We start from the raw sequence: 18586 nt of genomic DNA, 5'->3' as shown, positions 1-18586 counted from the left end.
AAATGTGTGTATTAATGCATTTTTCTATGTTATTTTCATTATCATTAGGGAAGGCAGCTTTGCAATAATGTGTATACAGTGGTACCTCGGTTTGCGAACGCAATCCGTTCCGCGGAGGCTTTCGCTCGCCGAGGCATTCGCTCGCCGAAGGCACGCTTCTGCATGTGCACGAAGTGCCGATAGAGCGCTTCTGCACACACGCACTGCACAGATCGCTTCTGCGCATGTGCGAGCTGCACAGATCGCGCCTGCGCATCCGACGCCGCGGAACCCGGATGTAAACACTTCTGGGTCCACGGCGTTCATAAATGGAGGTTTTCATAAACGGAGGTAGTCATAAACCAAGGTTCCACTGTATTAAAGTAAATTGCAAACGGATGTGGAAAACTGAATTTAAGATTGGAAAAATGAAGAACTGAGAGAAACCGAAATTTACAGATTAGCCCATCCTTGCCTTGTCTTTGGGAAGATGCCTCTTTTGAGTCAAGCAGAGGTCATCTCCATTAACGTCCATTCTGTGTGAAGTGTTGGATATCCCATGGTGTTTTGGTTATTCCTACCCACCCCTGTCCTTCGGATGAATTTTATATTTGTATTCTCTTACTAAATTTCTTACATATACCACAGTAACAGTCTCATACCTAGTGTTGCTCAGGAATTATAAGAACCCCCTTCCAAATCAGTGCAATTTTGAAAAGTTCAGTCACCCATCTTGATTCAAAATGGCTTCCAGTTGTGTCCAAACATAGATCCAAACCTGCTCCTTGATCCTCAGGAACCATTACGCAAAATTTGGTTAAAATCAGCGCACCTACACCTTTCCCACTGCTGGTGTCATTGGAAACAGGAGTGGAGTGGAAACAGGAGATACAGAGTATAAAAACCCTGACATTTGCATGACTGGACTGTAACCTGCTAAACAAAGACAAGAGTCAACACTGTCTCCATTTCTTTTACTGGCACTACTTCCCTCTGGTTTGCACCCCTTCAGGTGAAAAAGGTTCACCTGAAAAATGTTCCTGGCCCCCATGTAGTAACAACCCGACCTTCTTTGTTTGTCTACAAAAGCTCTTTATTTTCCAAAACCTTGTGCTCTCAACCAGCAAGGCTTCATTGTTTTACCAGTCTATTAATGCATGGGGACTCGGAGTTGGAACAGAACTCTAGAAATAATTTCATCTCCAACATCCAAGACAGAAAATAATGATGTTCTTACTGTACCATACAGAGCTGGCAACTTGGCTGTCTTGCGACAACTAATCTAATTATGTTGACTTAGCACACATAGCAGCAACACCTTCCTGTCATTTCCTCTCTAATATTTGCTTTCCTGCTTTGTTGAGAAAAGATAAATTGTAGCAAAGAGCAGTAGGTGCTCTTCAGCTTTGCAAATTGTGTTCAAAATATTTTTTTTAAAAAAATACTTGGTGAGATTAAACAGAAATTGCAGCTTGGTTCCTCTTTTTTGGTGGCCCACATAAAAAACAAACAAACTGGGAGCTCTTCTGAATGGAGCCAGGATTTAGAAGTGGACATGTCAATAATCTGGTGCCATGATGCCATCAGGTAACGGATGGGTGGGAGGCCCCACCCACATGTCCAGGTTGACTGGCAGAGGGAGCTAAGGGTCTGATTCACCAGCACATTTTCCGCAGGATCCTGCTGGCTGCAGGGGTCTGTTTCACTAGCGCTTCCCTGTGGTGAGCATGTTGGCGAAGCAGCACTCTTCAGTGTAGCTTCCTGCCCATCAATTAATGTCAAGCTGATGTCAGCTGATGCACAGGTGGGCATGGTTTGGGGGAAAATAGCATCGTGGGCCAACTTGGACCTCTGGTGGGCCAGGATTAGCCTGGGGGCTGTAGGTTCCCGTACCCCTGTAGTAGAGAAATAGAATGGGGGGGGGAGGAGAGTACAGTCTTACCTCAGTTTAAGTACGCTTCGGTTTGAGTACTCTTCAGTTTAAGTACTCTGCGGACCCGTCTGGAACGGATTAATCCACTTTCCATTACTTTCAATGGGAAAGTTCGCTTCAGGTTAAGTACGCTTAGGTTAAGTATGGACTTCCAGAACCAATTACCGGTACACTCATACTTCGGGTAAAGTACTCTTCAGTTTAAGTACTCCGCGGACCCGTCTGGAACCGATTAATCCACTTTCCATTACTTTCAATGGGAAAGCTCACTTCAGGTTAAGTATGCTTCAGGTTAAGTACAGACTTCCGGAACAATTTGTGTACTTAAACCGAGGTATCACTGTAATGAAAATATATTATTGTCTAATTTCAGAGGCATTGAGTGTGATTGTGTTGCCATTTTTACACTCTTCCAACAATTTCTCAGAAATTGGACAATTGCAAAACAGAAAAATCCTTCCATGAATTATAAATTCATTTGAATTAGGAAGCTGTGCTTCAGAACAAGCCAGGCTATAAATATATATTAGTAGCTTAGAATCTTTAAGAAGTTAAAAATAAGAAAGAGGTAGCTCTTGGGCCACATCTTTTGTGCCTTATAAGTACCATTTTGTTTGTAAAAGTAGGGGAATTTTTTTATGCCCTTTCCTTTTAAAAAAATATGCCCATAAACAGGACAAAATGGATCTGATTTTTTTTGTGGGGTGGGGGCAAGGCAGAGACATGATATGTTATTGATGATGATGAATGTGCACAATTAAATGATTTGCAGTAATAAACTAAGAAACAGGGCTCTCCATACAGGCTTGTGGTGCAAATAATAAGAGAGTATAGCAATGGAGTTCTGAAACACCACGTTCATAGGTTAATTCAATTGAGGGAGGAAATGCAATGCTCATCCTGGAAGAGAGTTCAAGATAGTTCATTTCGACAGGGTGAGCAATCGAAGCGACGACAGGGATGGCGACTCTGACAACGCTGCAACGAGTGAGCCCCCTCCAACCCCTCAGGACGTTTCGCTGGACAGAAGGCGGTCGTCTTCGGATACATCCCGATCCACTTACAGCCTCACAAGACGAATTTCAAGTATGTTTGCCACAACCAACCTTTTTGGCATTTTGGTGACTTTGTGTGTGTGTGTGACATCTCCTCAGCCTGTGGGGCATGGGGCTGCCCCCCCCCAGGGCTGCCATCCACTCTGACTGTTCATTGAGTGCCTTATAAAGGGGTCCCTGTGTGCGATGTAGGTGCATAACAGGCTTCTAGGTTAGGAGGGGATGCAGATAGGTCCCCTTTATGTGGAGAAGCACTACACAAGTATACCAGCATTTATTTAGGGCTTGTTCTCAAAGAGGCTGTACATGTGGCCTGTGGGGGAGCGGGGAGTGTCTGAAAGGCACATTGGGGCTGGGGGCGGGTGCAACACAATCAGCACAACCCATCATGATGTTGTTGTGGTCTGAGGCCAGATCCCATGGGCCAAGGCAGGTCAGGAGTTGACTTCATGTAAATCCAGGGCTGTGATGAGGCTCTACAATTACTGCAATAGGGGCTGTGCGATGACATACTTACATTTTTATTATATAGTGAGGGTCTTATGTGCACTATCCATTTAAAGCAGCACCATGCCACTTTAAACAGCCATGGCTTCCCCCAAAGAATTCTGGAAAGTGTCATTTGTTAAGGGTGCTGAGAGTAGTTAGGAGACCCCTATTCCTTTTGTGGAGTTGCAGTTTAAGAGAGTGGTTTAACAATCAATCCCTCTTCCCAGGGTATTCTGGAAATTGTAGCTCTATGCGGTGTAGTGGTTAATGTTGGACCTGGGAGGCCAAGGTTCAAATCTCCACTCTGCCATGAAACTCATTGGATGATCTTGTGCCAGTCACTGCCTCTCGGCCTAACCTACCTCATAGGGTAGTTGGAGTTAAATGAGGAGGGGGAGGAGAACTGGGTACGCCACATTGAGAAAAATGTGGAATATAAATGCAACAAACAAATAATAATAGGCGTATCCTAACACTTATCGGCACCCATAACAAACTACACTGCCCACGATTCTTGTGGGGAAGCCATGACTGTTTAATGTAGTATGATTGCTTTAAATGTATAGTGAAGTTGGGGCCTATATCTCTGCAGTCAGTGTGATTTAGTGCCTTGTCCCACCATTTGCTCTTTGTTACGCAGGTCTGGAGTTGAGGCGCCCAAGTTCTCCGCTTATTGACATAAAACCTATCGAGTTTGGGATTTTAGGATCCAAAAAGGAAATAGTTCAACCGTCCATCCTGAGGAAAACCTATACTCCAGATGACTATTTTAGGAAGTTTGAGCCGCGACTCTATTCCCTTGACTCTAACAGCGAAGACGTGGACTCCTTGACGGACGAGGAAGTCTTGGCCAAGTACCAGCTAGGCATGCTTCATTTTAGCACACAATACGACCTCTTGCACAATTATCTCATTGTCAGGGTGATTGAGGCAAGGGATCTACCTCCCCCAATTTCCTACGATGGCACTAGGCAGGATATGGCCCACTCGAATCCTTACGTGAAGATTTGCCTTTTGCCGGACCAGAAAAACTCCAAGCAGACTGGAGTGAAGCGCAAAACCCAAAGCCCGGTCTTTGAGGAGAGGTACACATTTGACATCCCGTTTTTAGAAGCCGAAAGGCGGACCCTGCTGTTAACCACAGTGGATTTTGACAAATTTTCACGCCACTGTGTCATTGGTAAAGTGTCGATGCCTTTGAGTGATGTGGACCTTGTGAAGGGAGGACATTGGTGGAAAGCTCTGGTCCCCAGCTCTCAAGTAAGTTTCAGAACAAAACACAAGAAGTTGACTGTTATTACTGTTCTTGGTGGCCTTGGCTGGGTATATTTCTTCTGATTGTGATTTAACACTGGCGGTGGTTTAATGCTACAAGGAACAGAGATGTATTTTTGTTGCGGCCTTGAAGTCCTTGAATATTCTCCCCAGGGAAGCCTGACAGGCTCCATCACTATATTATTATAGTGCAGAGCAAGACAGGTAAGACATTTGGCTCAGGGAGGAGCTATGGCTTGGCTTGGCTTGACTCCCAAGGGCCAGACAGAGAGGTTTAAAAGGCCACATTGTACCCCAAGACCAGAAGTTCCCCAACCATGGCTCTTTAGGGAGGTCTTTGGGAGGGGAGGGCAGCCCCAAACTCTCACCTTACAATGAGAGCTGGTGTCATGAAAACGGCTAAGAGAGTGAGCTACAATTCAGGCAGAGCCTGATTCAAATTTTGCCTCTGTCATAAACTCCTTAGGTAGCTTTTAGGCCAGCTACCCTTTCTCAACCTTAGTCCCACCACCCCACCTGCAACTTCTGAGATAATAATATCGGCTTACTTTACAAGGTTGCAACTTGATAATGCAAGGGAAGTGTTCTGAACACTTGAAAATGCTGTAGAAATGTTAAGTTGCTGGTAATAATAAGATCTGTTCTAAGTGCTTGTTTGATTATTGTAGTGCTTTATTATGGTTATTTGTGCAAAACGCTCTTCCTCCATGATTTTCCTGTCATCAAAGGTTTCTACTTCTGAATTCTCATTGTCTGACATGTGGGGCCAGAGGGATATAGATGTGCTTCTTACTGACAGTTTTATACAGTGGTGGTCGTGCGCCATGCTTAGGTCCTGGCTGGGTGATTCCATCTCATATGCTCTGTGGTGCTCAGAGTCAATCACGGTGTGTGGAAGACAGGGGGGCTGTTTGGCCTGGATCTCAAGCACAAAGCGGGGGGGGGGCGCTCCTCAGATTTAGACACTTGCTAATTTTTTAGCCTTTGATAAGTTTCATAACATGTTTTTATGAGCATTGGACCATAACACAACACTCTCAGCTTAGAGTTGCAAATCTAAGCAAGTAAGATTTGTGATTTGGAAAATACACCGTTTTCTTCTGTTAACTGACATAGTTTTGTCGTGTCAAAGAGTTTAAACATTCACAAATATTAATAAAAATATCTGTTCTGGTAGCACAAGATTAGACCTAGACAATATCCTCTCAGATCAGCCGATTATGTAAATAAACCACTCATGTTTGGGTTTTGGGGGGAGGAAGGTTAATTTGTTTCTCGTGTGCTGTCATTTTTAATTTTGATCATGGCTAGGGGCCTCAAATGCTGGAAGTGGCCCAGGCTAGGGCTGGGCGATATCTGATTTTCAACATTGCGATATATCACCAGCTAAATATCACAATATCTCAATATATCACAATATATATGTCTGTGGCGGTGGAGGGCCTTACTGGGCTTCCCCATGGCAGCAGAGGGTCCAGCCATACCTCCCTTAAGTGGTAGAGGGTGCTCCACGCTTCCTTGCATCAGCAGAGGGCTTTGCCGTGCCTCCCCATGGCAGCGGAGGGTGTACTGCGCTTCCCCGCATCAGCGGAGGGCCTTTTCCAGATAGAGAGGCTTGGAGGGCCAGTGTTTGACCCTTGATCCAGAGGTTTCCCACACCTGCTGCAAGGGCATTTGTGATCCTTGGACATGGCTTGTAATGCCCTTTGTTTCAAACGCCCCACCTCTTCTCCTGTTTGATTCCTTCTTTGGCACATCTGTTGCAGAATGAAGTTGAACTGGGAGAACTCCTGCTGTCGTTAAACTACCTTCCCAGTGCAGGAAGACTGAATGTAGACATCATTAGAGCAAAACAGCTGCTTCAAACAGATATGAGCCAAGGTTCAGGTACGGACTGGTGCTTTCCCAATAATAATGACTGCTGCACTTACTCTGGTACTGCAGAGATGTATAAGATTCCTGAAAGATGTGGATGTTTTCAACAGGGAACAGGATATTGTCGTTCCCTAAAGCAGCTCTGAAAAATCCCAGCCCTAATGAACCCAGCCTCCGCCCCTCGGAAATGTTCAGTGCCAGGATATGCAAATCGACAAAGGAGTAGTGTGTCTCTGAGCATGTGCGGAGAATGTCTGTTCCTCGCTGCCACCCAGCCTCCACTTGTACTGAGAGGGGCGGGAGATGGAGCATTCAGAATTAGAGGAGGCTTCTAAGAAGGTTTTGACTTCCACAGTCTTTGAAGAACTTTACCTTTATGACCTTTTCAGACCAGACATTTACGATTTGAGAAATGCCACCGGCACATCCAAATGTCAAATGTTTCTACAGAATGATGGTGGGAAATGTATTTATTTATTTATTTATTTAAAAGACAGCACCTACATCAGGGATCCTCAAACCAAGGTCTAGGGGCTGGATGCGGCCCAATCACCTTCTCAATCCGGCCCGCAGATGGTCCGGGAACCAGCATGTTTTTACATGAGTAGAATGTGTCCTTTTATTTAAAATACATCCCTGATTTTATTTGTGGGGCCTGCCTGGTGTTTTTACATGAGTGCAATGTGTCCTTTTATTTAAGATGCATCTGTGGGTTATTTGTGGGGCATAGGAATTCATTCATTTCCCCCCCACAAAAAAAAATATATAGTCTGGCCCACCACAAGGTCTGAGGACAGTGGACCGGCCCCCTGCTGAAAAAGTTTGCTGACCTCTGACCTACATTTTTACCTAAGGGGTGCCTAAAAATAACCATGAACCGGAAAACAATAAAAACAGTTCAAAACTATGCCCAGTTGAAAACAGAGAGGTCCAAACAGCTGAGGCCTTTTGCCTCAGGAAGGCACATTTCAGCTTTGTGGTGGGTGAGGTTGTGCCTGCCACAAAGGCACGAATCCAGCTGGCTTTGTTGGGGGATAGTGCAAGAGGGCACTTTCAAGGGGTCCTCAGCACAGAGCTACTGGCCAGCCTCCACCTCTTCAACATGCACAGCTCACACCACAACCCCACCCCACCCCCAGTATGGCCTTCAGCCCTTGTATCACCATGGCAACAACCTAGCTGCTGGAAGGGGCAGGAGAAATCTGGAAGGGGCAGGAGAGAGAATTGGCAGTGGACCGCCGTGTGAAAGGATTGTGAGCTCAATTCTCACAACTCATATTCCCGGACTGAGCATATGCTCAGAGCTCCCTGATTCTTAATTCTTTTTTTTCTTTTTTTTTGCACCTGGCTCCAGTTGTGGATCTCGGAGTTCCACTAGAAAGCAAAATAGATCTCCAAAGCCTGAAGTCCTCCCAGCAAATGCACATGGATCTATATTTAAGCTGCCCCCCCCTTCCATCAATCCTCTTCCAGACTGCATACTGTATAAGTGGGAGATCTGAGGAGATTTTGTCTGCATGTTTTACTTTCAGTATGGAGAAAATCAGCAGGCAAGTGGCGTTTAGAAGCTGCCCTTTCCCAACCATTCTTGGAATCACCAGGGGAGTCATTTTTGTTACTCAGAAGCAGAAGTCAAAATGTACCCTGTTTACTTTCAATTGCGAACAACTGAAGGCTGGCCTTGGCGAAGGGAGGTCGGCCACGTTGTTCTTTTTGAGAGAGAGCAGGTTCTTCTTGGCAGATGTAATCTTCATAGGAGCGAGCAGGGAAAGAAGGTTACAGCCGAAAGAGGGAGGGCTGAAGACTCACTCTGCTTCTGAGCATTGTTATTAATTATAATTATTAGTCGCTCTTTCAGAAAGCAAACAGTAAAAAAATGTAAAGACCAGCATTTAAAAATCCTAAAATGCTCACCAGTAATAAGTATAAAATACATGAAAATTGTCTATAAAATACAAGAATCCTCTTAAAGGCCCGTCTGTTTCAGCATCCTCTTTTCACACTGGCAGATTACCTACAGATTCCCAGCTTAGCAGGTGCAGGGCAAGCACTGCATGGTCTACAGAGCACCAACACCTTAATAATAATAATAATAAATAATAATAATAATATTTATACCTCACCCATCTGGCTGGGTTTCTGCAGCCACTCTGGGCGGCTTCCAACACATATAAAAACGTAATACAGTGGTACCTCACAAGACGAATGCCCTGCAAGGTGAATTTTCCGCAAGACGAATGCGTCTTGCAATCTGATGGTGACTCGCAAGACGAATTCGTCTTGCGAAAAATTCGTCTTGCGAATCGCAGTTTCCCATAGGAATGCATTGAAATTTAATTAATGCGTTCCTATGGGCAAAAAAAGAAATTTCCATGCATTCCTATGGGAAACCGCAATTCGCAAGACGAATTTTTCGCAAAGCGAATTGATTCGCGGAACGAATTAAATTCGTCTTGCGAGGCATCACTGTAAAACATCAGACACTAGAAACTTCCAAATACAGGGCTTTGCTACCACTCCCTGCCCTCCAGACTCTGCCACCTGAGGCAAACTACGTCACTCTGTCCAATAATAGGGCTGGGCTTTCCAATTAAGAGGTACCTTGCTCATCGGCTTGAGTCCAGGCTCAGAGCTGGTCAAGATGTCAGGGCCTGGATCTGTATCTGGCACCTTTTTCTCTCTGAATCCAATTTAATGGGCTGTCCCTCCCTTGTCTGGGTTAGAGTCCAGGCTGCATTGGGGCAAGGAGTTCACTTGGGCCAACTTAATACATGAACTGGGCAATGACAGGAAATAATGATTTCCGATGAACAAAATCCTCTCTGGAAGATCAAGCTGTGCTTGTTTTCTGTTCAGATCCCTTTGTGAAGATCCAGCTTGTTCATGGTTTAAAACTGGCAAAAACAAAGAAGACTTCTTGCCAGAGGGCTACCATTGATCCCTTCTACAACGAGTCCTTCAGTTTCAAAGTGCCCCAAGAAGAACTTGAAAGTGCCAGTTTAGTCTTCACAGGTATGTTCACCTATCTCTTTCAAATGTGGTTTGTAGGCCTGCCACACAGTTGAAGAATCTTGGCTGATTAATTCATGTGACTTTTCATCAATTAATCAACTAACAACTAGGGTTGTATGAAGATAGAGATTTCTGTTGTGACCAACCTGTGTTGGTCACAATCAACGCTGTCTCCATTCTGCTGCAGCTTTGTTTCCATCAACTACTATGTCTTTCATCTCACTGTCCACTATTTAAGTTGCATTACTATTTAAATCAGGTGTGTAACTATTTACGTAACTTAAAACATCAAAGAAATGGGGGAGAAACTAATTACATATTGTTTGCAGTCTTCCTCTTTCTCCTCTGTTGTTGGTGGAATTCTCCAGTATCCCTATTAACAGTGCAATCCTTACTATATCTACTCAGAAGTAAATCTTACTGACTCCAGTAGGACTTACCCCAGGTGAGTAAGGTTGTGTTGGCAGCCTAAATCTGCATTTATGTGGAAGTGAGGAACAAAATGGTTTTAAAGAATAAACACACCTTTTGTGGTTTGAATGATACCCACAGTTGGGTCAGGGTGTGACGCAAGCCTCTTCAGCTTCCGAAATACCCTCCTCCCAGTCTGCTGAGAGTTGTAGTCCTCCTCAACATCTGGCAATCAGCATATCAGCCATCCTTGATCTTGCCCCACAATGCCCAGAACTTCAGAAAACGAAAGCAAGGTTCTGCCTCAGGTCTCAAATGAAATGCGTCTCTTCTGAAGCGGACCACAAAAAAACCCCTCACACAAAAAGCAGCCCAATCGAGATCCGAAGGAATTTTATTTTCTGCACAAACCCACCCTAGTAGAAACAGATGTTGCTGTTGAGACGAGACGCTGAAATGAGAACCCATTAGCTTGTTTCCAAACATTTCCGAATGAAAGCGATGCTCATCAGCAATTTAAATTGCAACCGTGATGTACAGAAATTTTCCTCTGCGGAAAAGGCAGCATGCATAGTTTTGAATGCTCTGGATCAGGTATGGGAGGAAAGAATTGTTCCTGTAATCCATTGAGGGCCTTATTTTGAAATAGAAAAAGACAGTCACCTAAGCCACATTCTCCTCCTCTTGCTCTCTCACCCACAATATATAAACATTACCAGCTGTCTGGAGTCAGTTGCCTTTACTAAGAGGAATTGTTTCCCTTTGATTATGATAAGTGTTTCTGCACAGCTTTGGGTTGTGGGGAGGGAGTGTGGAGCGTTTCATTTCCCACCCAGAAAGCTTTCAAGCCCTGGGCAGGTTCTTAGGCTGTCTTTTGGTAAATCCATCCACGGCCTTCCACAGACTTGACAAGCTGGAACAACTGAAGGGGAGGGCAAGTAAGATGACAGAGGGTCTGGAAACCAAGCCTTATGAAGAACGATTGTTGGGTATGTAGAACCTAGACGAGAAGACTGACAGAAGATTTGATAGCCAACTTTAAATATCTGTCACATGGAAGATGGAGCAAGCTTGTTTCTGCTGCTCTGGAGTGTGGGAACCAAACCAGTGGATTCAATTGACAAGAAAGGAGATTCCAACAAAACATTAGGAGGAACTTTCGATAGTGAAAGCTGTTCAGCAGTGCAATGGACTACCCTGAAAGGGTGTTGGACCTCCTTGCAGGTTTTTAAAAAGCTTGGGTAGGCATCTGCCAGGGATTCTTTAGCTGTGATTCCTATAGCACAGGAGGTTGGACTAGATGACCATTGAGGTCCCTTATCTACAATTCTGTGACTTAACTGTTCATGGTTGTCCTCTTCCCTTTCCCCAGATCCTTGTCATGCCTGTCCTCCTGTGGGTGTGTCACTTACCAGGCTTGAATTGAGTGTTTTATTCCTCTAGACTGGGACAGGTTACAGGTGGAAGGACTACCTGGCCTGAGCCTTGTTGCTCTACAGCAGGCACCCCCAAACTGCGGCCCTCCAGTTGTTTTGGCCTACAACTCCCATGATCCCTAGCTAACAGGACCAGTGGTCGGGGAAGATGGGTATTGTAGTTCAAAACATCTGGAGGGCCGAAGTTTGGGGATGCCTGCTCTACAGCATCCCTGCCAGGAGGACTTCAAACTGAAGTTAACGGTAGTTAGGCCAGCAGGAATCAGATGACTTGGGGAGCCAGTAGAAGCTTTGCCGGCCTTAAATAAGAACTTCCTTGGGCTTGGCTCTTCAGTCTGGGCAGGTTTTCTGTGAAAGGATGTGTTAAACTAGGGATTGGGAACCTCCAGTCTGTAGGTTCCTGTTTGGCATGCAAGGCAATTTCCCCTCAGCCCACACCCACCTGCCCCCCAGCACCTGACATCAGTTAAGGTTAGCTTCTGATTCTCCCTTTGCAAGCGGGACTCGCTGGCAGTGCCAGTCAGATAATTGGCATGTTCAGTGAGCCCCGCTTTCTCCACACCTTTGAGGCGATATTTCTCCTCTACAGACGTGTGGAGCAGGACCGGCCCTATGCCCAGGCTGGGTGGCGCAGGGCACCATGGCGCCGGCCCGCCAGGAGGGCGCCGCGAGCTGCACCCGCCTGCTGGCCGGCCGGTCCGCCGGTCCGCCGCGCAGCTGTGCCCATGGCAGCCGCACTGTGTGCTGCGCCTGCCCACTGCGCTGGGAAACGGTGCGGGGGGGGCGCCGGAGGGGAAACGGGGTGGGGGGGGCGCCGGAGGGATCCGTCGCTCCACGGCGCCAGGGGCGCTTAAGACGGCCCTGATGTGGAGGGATGCTGCCCCTAGATGTGCTCAGTGTTGGCTTAAGTAAGGAATTCCATTCACAATCTAAATGTGAGTGGTGATCTGAAATAATTTAGTATCTCAGGGCCAGGCTTGAATAGGACTGGGGGGGAAACACAACACTTAGATGGACCCAATGGTTTGGTGCTGTATAAGACAACTTCCTAGGCTGCTATTACTACGACGACAATGACGACTACTATTACTGCTATTGATATTACTATTACTATTGCCTCTGGAAGTGGAAAGACCAAAGACTGACCCTGTGTTTCTAGCGGTTGCCTGAGTGAATAGGCTTCTGAGGGTATGGAATAAGTACACATTGTAGATTGTGCTTTTGTTTGTTCCCCAGTTATGTGCTCAGGCCTCGCGGCTATGCTTTTATTCGCTCTACAGAGGCCACAAGACCAGCAATGGTTTGCTCTCTTTATTCACAGGCTGCTTTATTCGCAGAGCAGTTGCAAGCGAACAGTTTAATTATTGAAAGGCTTTTGAAATATGTAACAGGAAAACAATCTACATGAAATGGAAAGCTTTGGGGGAACATGTGTTAGGATGTTTGTGTGCAAATAAGTTTGTGTAGAATTAGACTGGAGCAGGGGGAGCACTTAGAATCATAGAATTGTAGCGTTAGAAGGGAACCCCAGGGGTCTTCTCACCCTTCCCCCTGCAGCGCAAGAATCATAGCCAAATAATCCATGACAGATGACCATCCAAACTCTGCTTAAAAACCCCTGTTTAAGAACCTACCATCCACTACACTGTCAAACAGCTCTTGACATCAGAAAGTTCTTCCTAATGTCTAGTTGGAATCTCTTTTCTTGTAATTTGAATCCATTGGTCCAGTCCTCTGGAGCAGCAGAAAGCAAGCTTGCTCATCATCTGAGGCCCTTCTTCGTGTGCCTTCCCTACAAGAGGTCCAGAGAGTGGCAACACGAGAACAGGCCTTTTCTGCAGTGGCTCCTTGTTTGTGGAATGCTCTCCCCAGGGAAGTTCTCAGCTGGCACCTTCATTATGCACCTTTAGGCTCCGGGCGAAAATGTTCCTCTTCAACCAGGCCTTTGGCTGCTTAACATCTGGTGCCCTTTAAAATGTGTTTGTGGGAAGGGGAGAAAAGGGTCATTGGTTTGTGTGGGGTTTTTTTTGTTTGTTCTTGTTTTTATTATGTGGTTTGTGCTTTTATCTTGTACAAACCTGTTGTGAACCTGTTGTATTGTTTATGATGAAGCACCCTGAGATCTCTGGATGAAGGGTGGTATACAATTTTAATCACCACCACCACCACCATCTTCCATGTCACAGCCCTTCAGATATATCAGGATGGCTATCATATCACCTACAGGCTAAAGCATGCCCAACTCCCTCAACCAATTGCCATAAGGCTTTGTTTCCAGGCCCTTTATCATCTTGGTTGCCTTCCTCCTGGCTGCTGGAGCTGCGGAGCCTCCTCCTTCCTTACCAAGGGGAGGGGAAGTGAACCAGCAGGTGGCAGCAGTGTTCCTGGTTGCTTAGCATCTGTAGCCCAGAAAGAGAGTGGGGAAGGAGAGCAATAGAATGGCCACTTATTCATCCCCAAAACAATAATATACTGTATAGGATATGCATCACCCAGAAAGAAGAAGAGAGGGCACAGATTCTCATGAAATCTGGCCCATATTTATACGTGTAGATGCAAACTTGGAAATAGTGGGTGGAATCCAATGCTAGACCTACTCAGAGTAGGCTCATTGAAATAAATGAACACAATTAAGTTAAGTAATGGGACGTGGGTGGCGCTGTGGTCTACACCACTGAGCCTAGGGCTTGCTGAAAGTTGGTGGTTCGAGTCCCCGCGACAGGGTGAGCTCCTATTGTTTGGTCTCAGCTCCTGCCCACCTAGCAGTTCAAAAGCACGTCAAAGTGCAAGTAGATAAGGTAAACAGCATTTCTGTGTGCTGCTCTGGTTCGCCAGAAGCGGCTTAGTCATGCTGGCCATATGATCCAGAAGCTGTCTACAGACAAACGCCAGCTCCCTCTGCCTATAGAGCGAGATGAGCACCGCGACCTCAGAGTCGTCCGCGACTGGACCTAACGGTCAGGGGTACCTTTACTTTTACCTTTAAGTTGTCTATTTTGCATTTCACCCAGTGACTAATCTAACTGGAAAAACAGAATTGTCTCCAACTTCATTTTGCTCAGACTGGTCTCATATGCTTATAGGTAAGAAAATGTTGTTCAGTCTACCATCAAAAAGATAGAGAAGCAAGCTGATAGGCTAAAGATACAGGGATAGTCTGGGAATCTGAAGGTCCCTAACGATGTCTGTTTTAACCCATGCAAAACACATCATTTGCAAGCGGAGTTGCACCCAAACTTCCAACGCTCTCTGTGTTGCAGTCTCAGTTCTCTCTTCAGTCAAAGCTCTTTGAGCGGATCAGCAGTTCAAATAATAAAACAACAAAGTCACAACTGAAAAACCCAAAACGAACAAACCTGTAAAAGGGCAAGAGATGTTGTGAAACTGAAACCAGCACACAACAGAATTAAAACCTCACTATAAAACCACACCCCCATGCTTTCTAGTTGATAATTTATTTTTAAAAGCATTTTCATTACCAAAACAATACACACAAGGATTGCATTCGTGCAAAGATTCTAAAGAAGAACATAATAACCCTAAGGTGAGGAATGGAGTTGGAACTAAATGCAGCTCAGTGAAGACGGTGGTCAGTGGGTATGGCATGTTGGTTGATTGTTGGGGAAGGGAAATGGGGGCAGGGTGGTGAATGGAGTAGAATGGGAAAGGGCATGGCTGACTGGCTGGCATTTTGGTCAGAAACACTCCACTCTGCATCATTTTGTTGCAGGTACCACTTCTGTAGGTAGATAATTGTTCAACAGTGTTACCTTTCTCTTTCATTGCTGCTAGACTTATCCTGGTACGAATCTAATGACAGGAAAGAAGGAGGACAATTTCTGGCATGATTTCTGCAGCTCTGCCAGTTCCGTCCACTGCAACCAGAAGTCACCGCTTTCTCTGGGTGCTTTTGGGTGGGATTCAGTCACATACTGTCAAATTCAAGGTTGCACAGTTATGCTTGGTTGAGAGCTCTCTCGATCATTGTTCCAGTCAAGGGGAGATCTGAGAGTTAGGGTTGGTGTTGCGGCTGCTTTTTCAGTCTTTACTCCTGCACCCCATCTTTTCTTTCTCCCTGCCCCTCTCTTTGTTATCTTCAGTCTTTGGCCACAACATGAAGAGCAGCAACGACTTCATTGGGCGGATTGTGATTGGCCAGTACTCCACAGGCTCTTCGGAATCCAAGCACTGGCGGCGGATGCTGAACTGCCACCGCACGGCTGTGGAGCAGTGGCACACTCTCCGGTCTCGAGCTGAATGCGACCGCGTCTCCCCGGCTTCACTGGAGGTGACATGAGGACACCAATGCTGCTAGCAAGCCACTGAGCAGATCTATACAAAACGAGTCACACACACACACACACACACACACACACACTCACAATGGAATCCACAGCAACTCTTAATGGCCACTGGCAACGGAAAAATGGTTGCATTAGCCTCCGTGCCACCTATTATTTCATCCACCCCATTGATTGTTTTACTCAGGATCACATATCAACCACTACACCCGCATCAGAAGGTGATGCTGTTGTGTAGGACAGTGGAAGCTGCTCAAAGGGTTGTCTGCTAATACGTTTTCAGAAATCCTTTGTTGCCTGCTGTGTCATAGTGCGGTGCAGATAGCAGACTGGTTAGCTGCGGAAAAGCTTCATGGTTTCCTCTCCACTACGCCATACTCTACATCTCGTGTGAGCAATTGTATCGGAAGGTATCAGATCCTGTGTGTTATCCGTGGTGAATGCGTGGTAGATTACTAGGATGTTGTTTTAGCGGTAGAGTGTATGGTGTAAACACGTCTAAACCCAGTCCTTTCTTTGTCACTGTACTAGCTTAACCAAATCAGATATAACGTTTGCTTCTGTGTCTGGAGTTGTGCGCTTGGGCAGAATGGGATGGAGGAAGTCGTCTCTTTCCTGCTCAATCGCACATGCTAGCGTTTTGTAAAATGTTGCATCATTCAAGAACCCGCTGGTGTACTGCTATGAAAGCTGCAATCCACAGCTGGATCAACCTAAAGCATTGCTCTTCAACCGATTGGTTGGGACCCACCACCTGGTTGCAGCCTGATCTAAGGCATAGCTGCCAAGTCTTCCCTTTTTTAAAGGGAAATTCCCTTATGCTGAATAGGCTTCCTCGCGAGAAAAGGGAAAACTTGGCAGCTATGATCTAAGGTGGGTTGCAATGGCAGCGCTACTACCAGAATTGGGGTGTGTGCATGTTTGACTTAAGAGTGGGTCCTGGGTCTGAAAAGGCTGAAGACTCCTGCGTTAAAGTCAACAAAGCTCATTTTGGAGGAGGGAAATTGTGTGTTGCAGCCTAGTTCCAGTGCTCCAGAAGTGTGCAACGGTCTGGGATGTGTGAGCTGCCCAATTTGTTTCCACGGTGCAGGTTCCATGAGTGTAAAGTGTGTGTGGAGTTGTCCTTTCCCTTGGAAGCGGTGGAGGCATGGAGGGGCCAACCACTCAGCAGAGTGAGGTTGCACCCTGCATCCTTGCACCCTGCAGTCTACCTGCTATCCTCAAGGACAGTGGAGGGTGTTGAAATCAGATTCAGCCACTGGCCCAATCAGCTTCTGGAAGGAGGCAGGTTCCACTTTGTTTTTTTGCTCACTCAAAACAGCCGTAGTAGGGACTTGTATGCACATCCACCATCATTAGAATGGGGCACAGGTCCCTCTAGGCTATGGCTGAACTTGAGTGGAGGCATCTGAAGGTTTCAGAGAACTGTTTGTGTCAAATCCCCACCACCCGCATTTTAGGTACCTTTTGTGGCAACGTTCACAAAAGCCCTAACGCCACGTGAGTTGTATTTATATGTTATAGTCAAGTTGATCTTTCCACACACACCCCTTTTGTATTTCAGTGTGTTGAACTGGTCTTGAGTGTTAAGTCAGCAAATGTCTGTATATTTACCTGCCACATACAGAAAAGGTGTAGGAAAGTAGGTTGAACCTTCTGTAGTACTGTAGAGATCAGGGATGGGGAACCTCAGGCTGCCAGAGAGGCCCCTCTAGGCGTCTCCACAGGGCACACACCCTCCTGAGTCACAGTGCTCACCTGCCCTGCTTTGCAGCCTCCTATACTGTTTTTGTCTGGCTGGGATGTGTCCTCGAACTCTGATAATGCAATGTGCCTAGGTGGAGATGAGAGAAAGGGTATGTGTGAGTGTGAAGAAACTAGCCCACTGTTCTGTTCGCTTTTGCCCTCTCTCTGCTACTGGTCATGTGGCCCCTGGAAGGTCACTCAGAAGGAAACGTGGCCCCTGGCCTGAAAAAGTTGCCCCGCTCCTGGAATAGATGAGCTGAGCAAATTGTATGTAGGTGAGATTGAACACTTGAACAGCTCGTTTGCTGGGATCCGCTGTGGGAGAGGGGATTCCTGCCCTGCCTGTGGGATTTCCGAGAGGCATCTGATTGGTTGCTGTGGGAAATGGGAATTTGGGCTAGATACACTGGGCTCTTAACGCTCTTGTGCAATTACAAAGAGAACCTGTATTGGAACCCCAAAAAGAATATAAATTTGGTTCTTATAAGGTGTAATATTCCTGTATGAAAATTAACTTAGTATATCGCTGTTAACTTTTATAAGTAGTAAAACCTCTTTCTTTCTTTTTTAAAAAAGAATTGCACAGAACCATGGCACATGGAGACAACAATCTGAGCATTTGCTGCAGTATTCATGCAACAGATGTCTGGTATGCCAGCATCCATCATAAAAGCCGGAACGGGCTGACTTTACTTTGACAGAAATGTTTGTTGGCTCTTGAGCCCAATGGAGGGGTTTTGGTTCCTCCTTATTTTAAAACCATAGTTTCCCAAAGCGGTGAATGGACGTGACAAGTCAGCAAATTCTGTCAATTTTGTTAGATGCTTCTGTACATTCCCCCCAAACCCCAAACATACTGTCTAAGGAGGTGTATTTATGGAAAAAAATAAAGATCTGTTTATTTGTGCCAAAAAAGAATGAAGTGGTGCTCTTTTTAAGCAATTCATCTCAAGAATGGCGATGTGTGTTCTGGATGCCCACACAACATCCCTTTGAGGTAGATTCAGCAGTGAGTTTCTTGGAGCATTGTGGTTATCTCTGCTACAGAATTATAGAATCATAGAATTTTGGGGT

The 18586-nt window shown here is 45.8% G+C and overlaps 1 protein-coding gene across 2 annotated transcripts in view; it reads left to right on the top strand.

The window, feature by feature from the left end:
• SYT17 (synaptotagmin 17) overlaps positions 1–17635 on the top strand; it is a 31063-nt gene extending 13428 nt beyond the window's left edge. For both annotated transcript variants that reach the window (XM_035132281.3, XM_088656593.1), the window contains exons 4-8: positions 2847–2998; positions 4097–4716; positions 6498–6618; positions 9463–9618; positions 15566–17635. In XM_035132281.3, the coding sequence (XP_034988172.1) occupies positions 2847–2998; positions 4097–4716; positions 6498–6618; positions 9463–9618; positions 15566–15762 (1246 nt within the window). In that variant the 3' untranslated portion in view covers positions 15763–17635. The remainder of the gene's footprint in view (positions 1–2846; positions 2999–4096; positions 4717–6497; positions 6619–9462; positions 9619–15565) is intronic.
• The last annotated feature ends 951 nt before the right edge of the window (positions 17636–18586 follow it).

Source organism: Zootoca vivipara, chromosome 13, assembly GCF_965207765.1.
Source record: "Zootoca vivipara chromosome 13, rZooViv2.hap1.1, whole genome shotgun sequence".
Lineage (NCBI taxonomy): Eukaryota > Metazoa > Chordata > Lepidosauria > Squamata > Lacertidae > Zootoca > Zootoca vivipara.
This window is presented reverse-complemented; position numbering and strand designations above follow the sequence as displayed.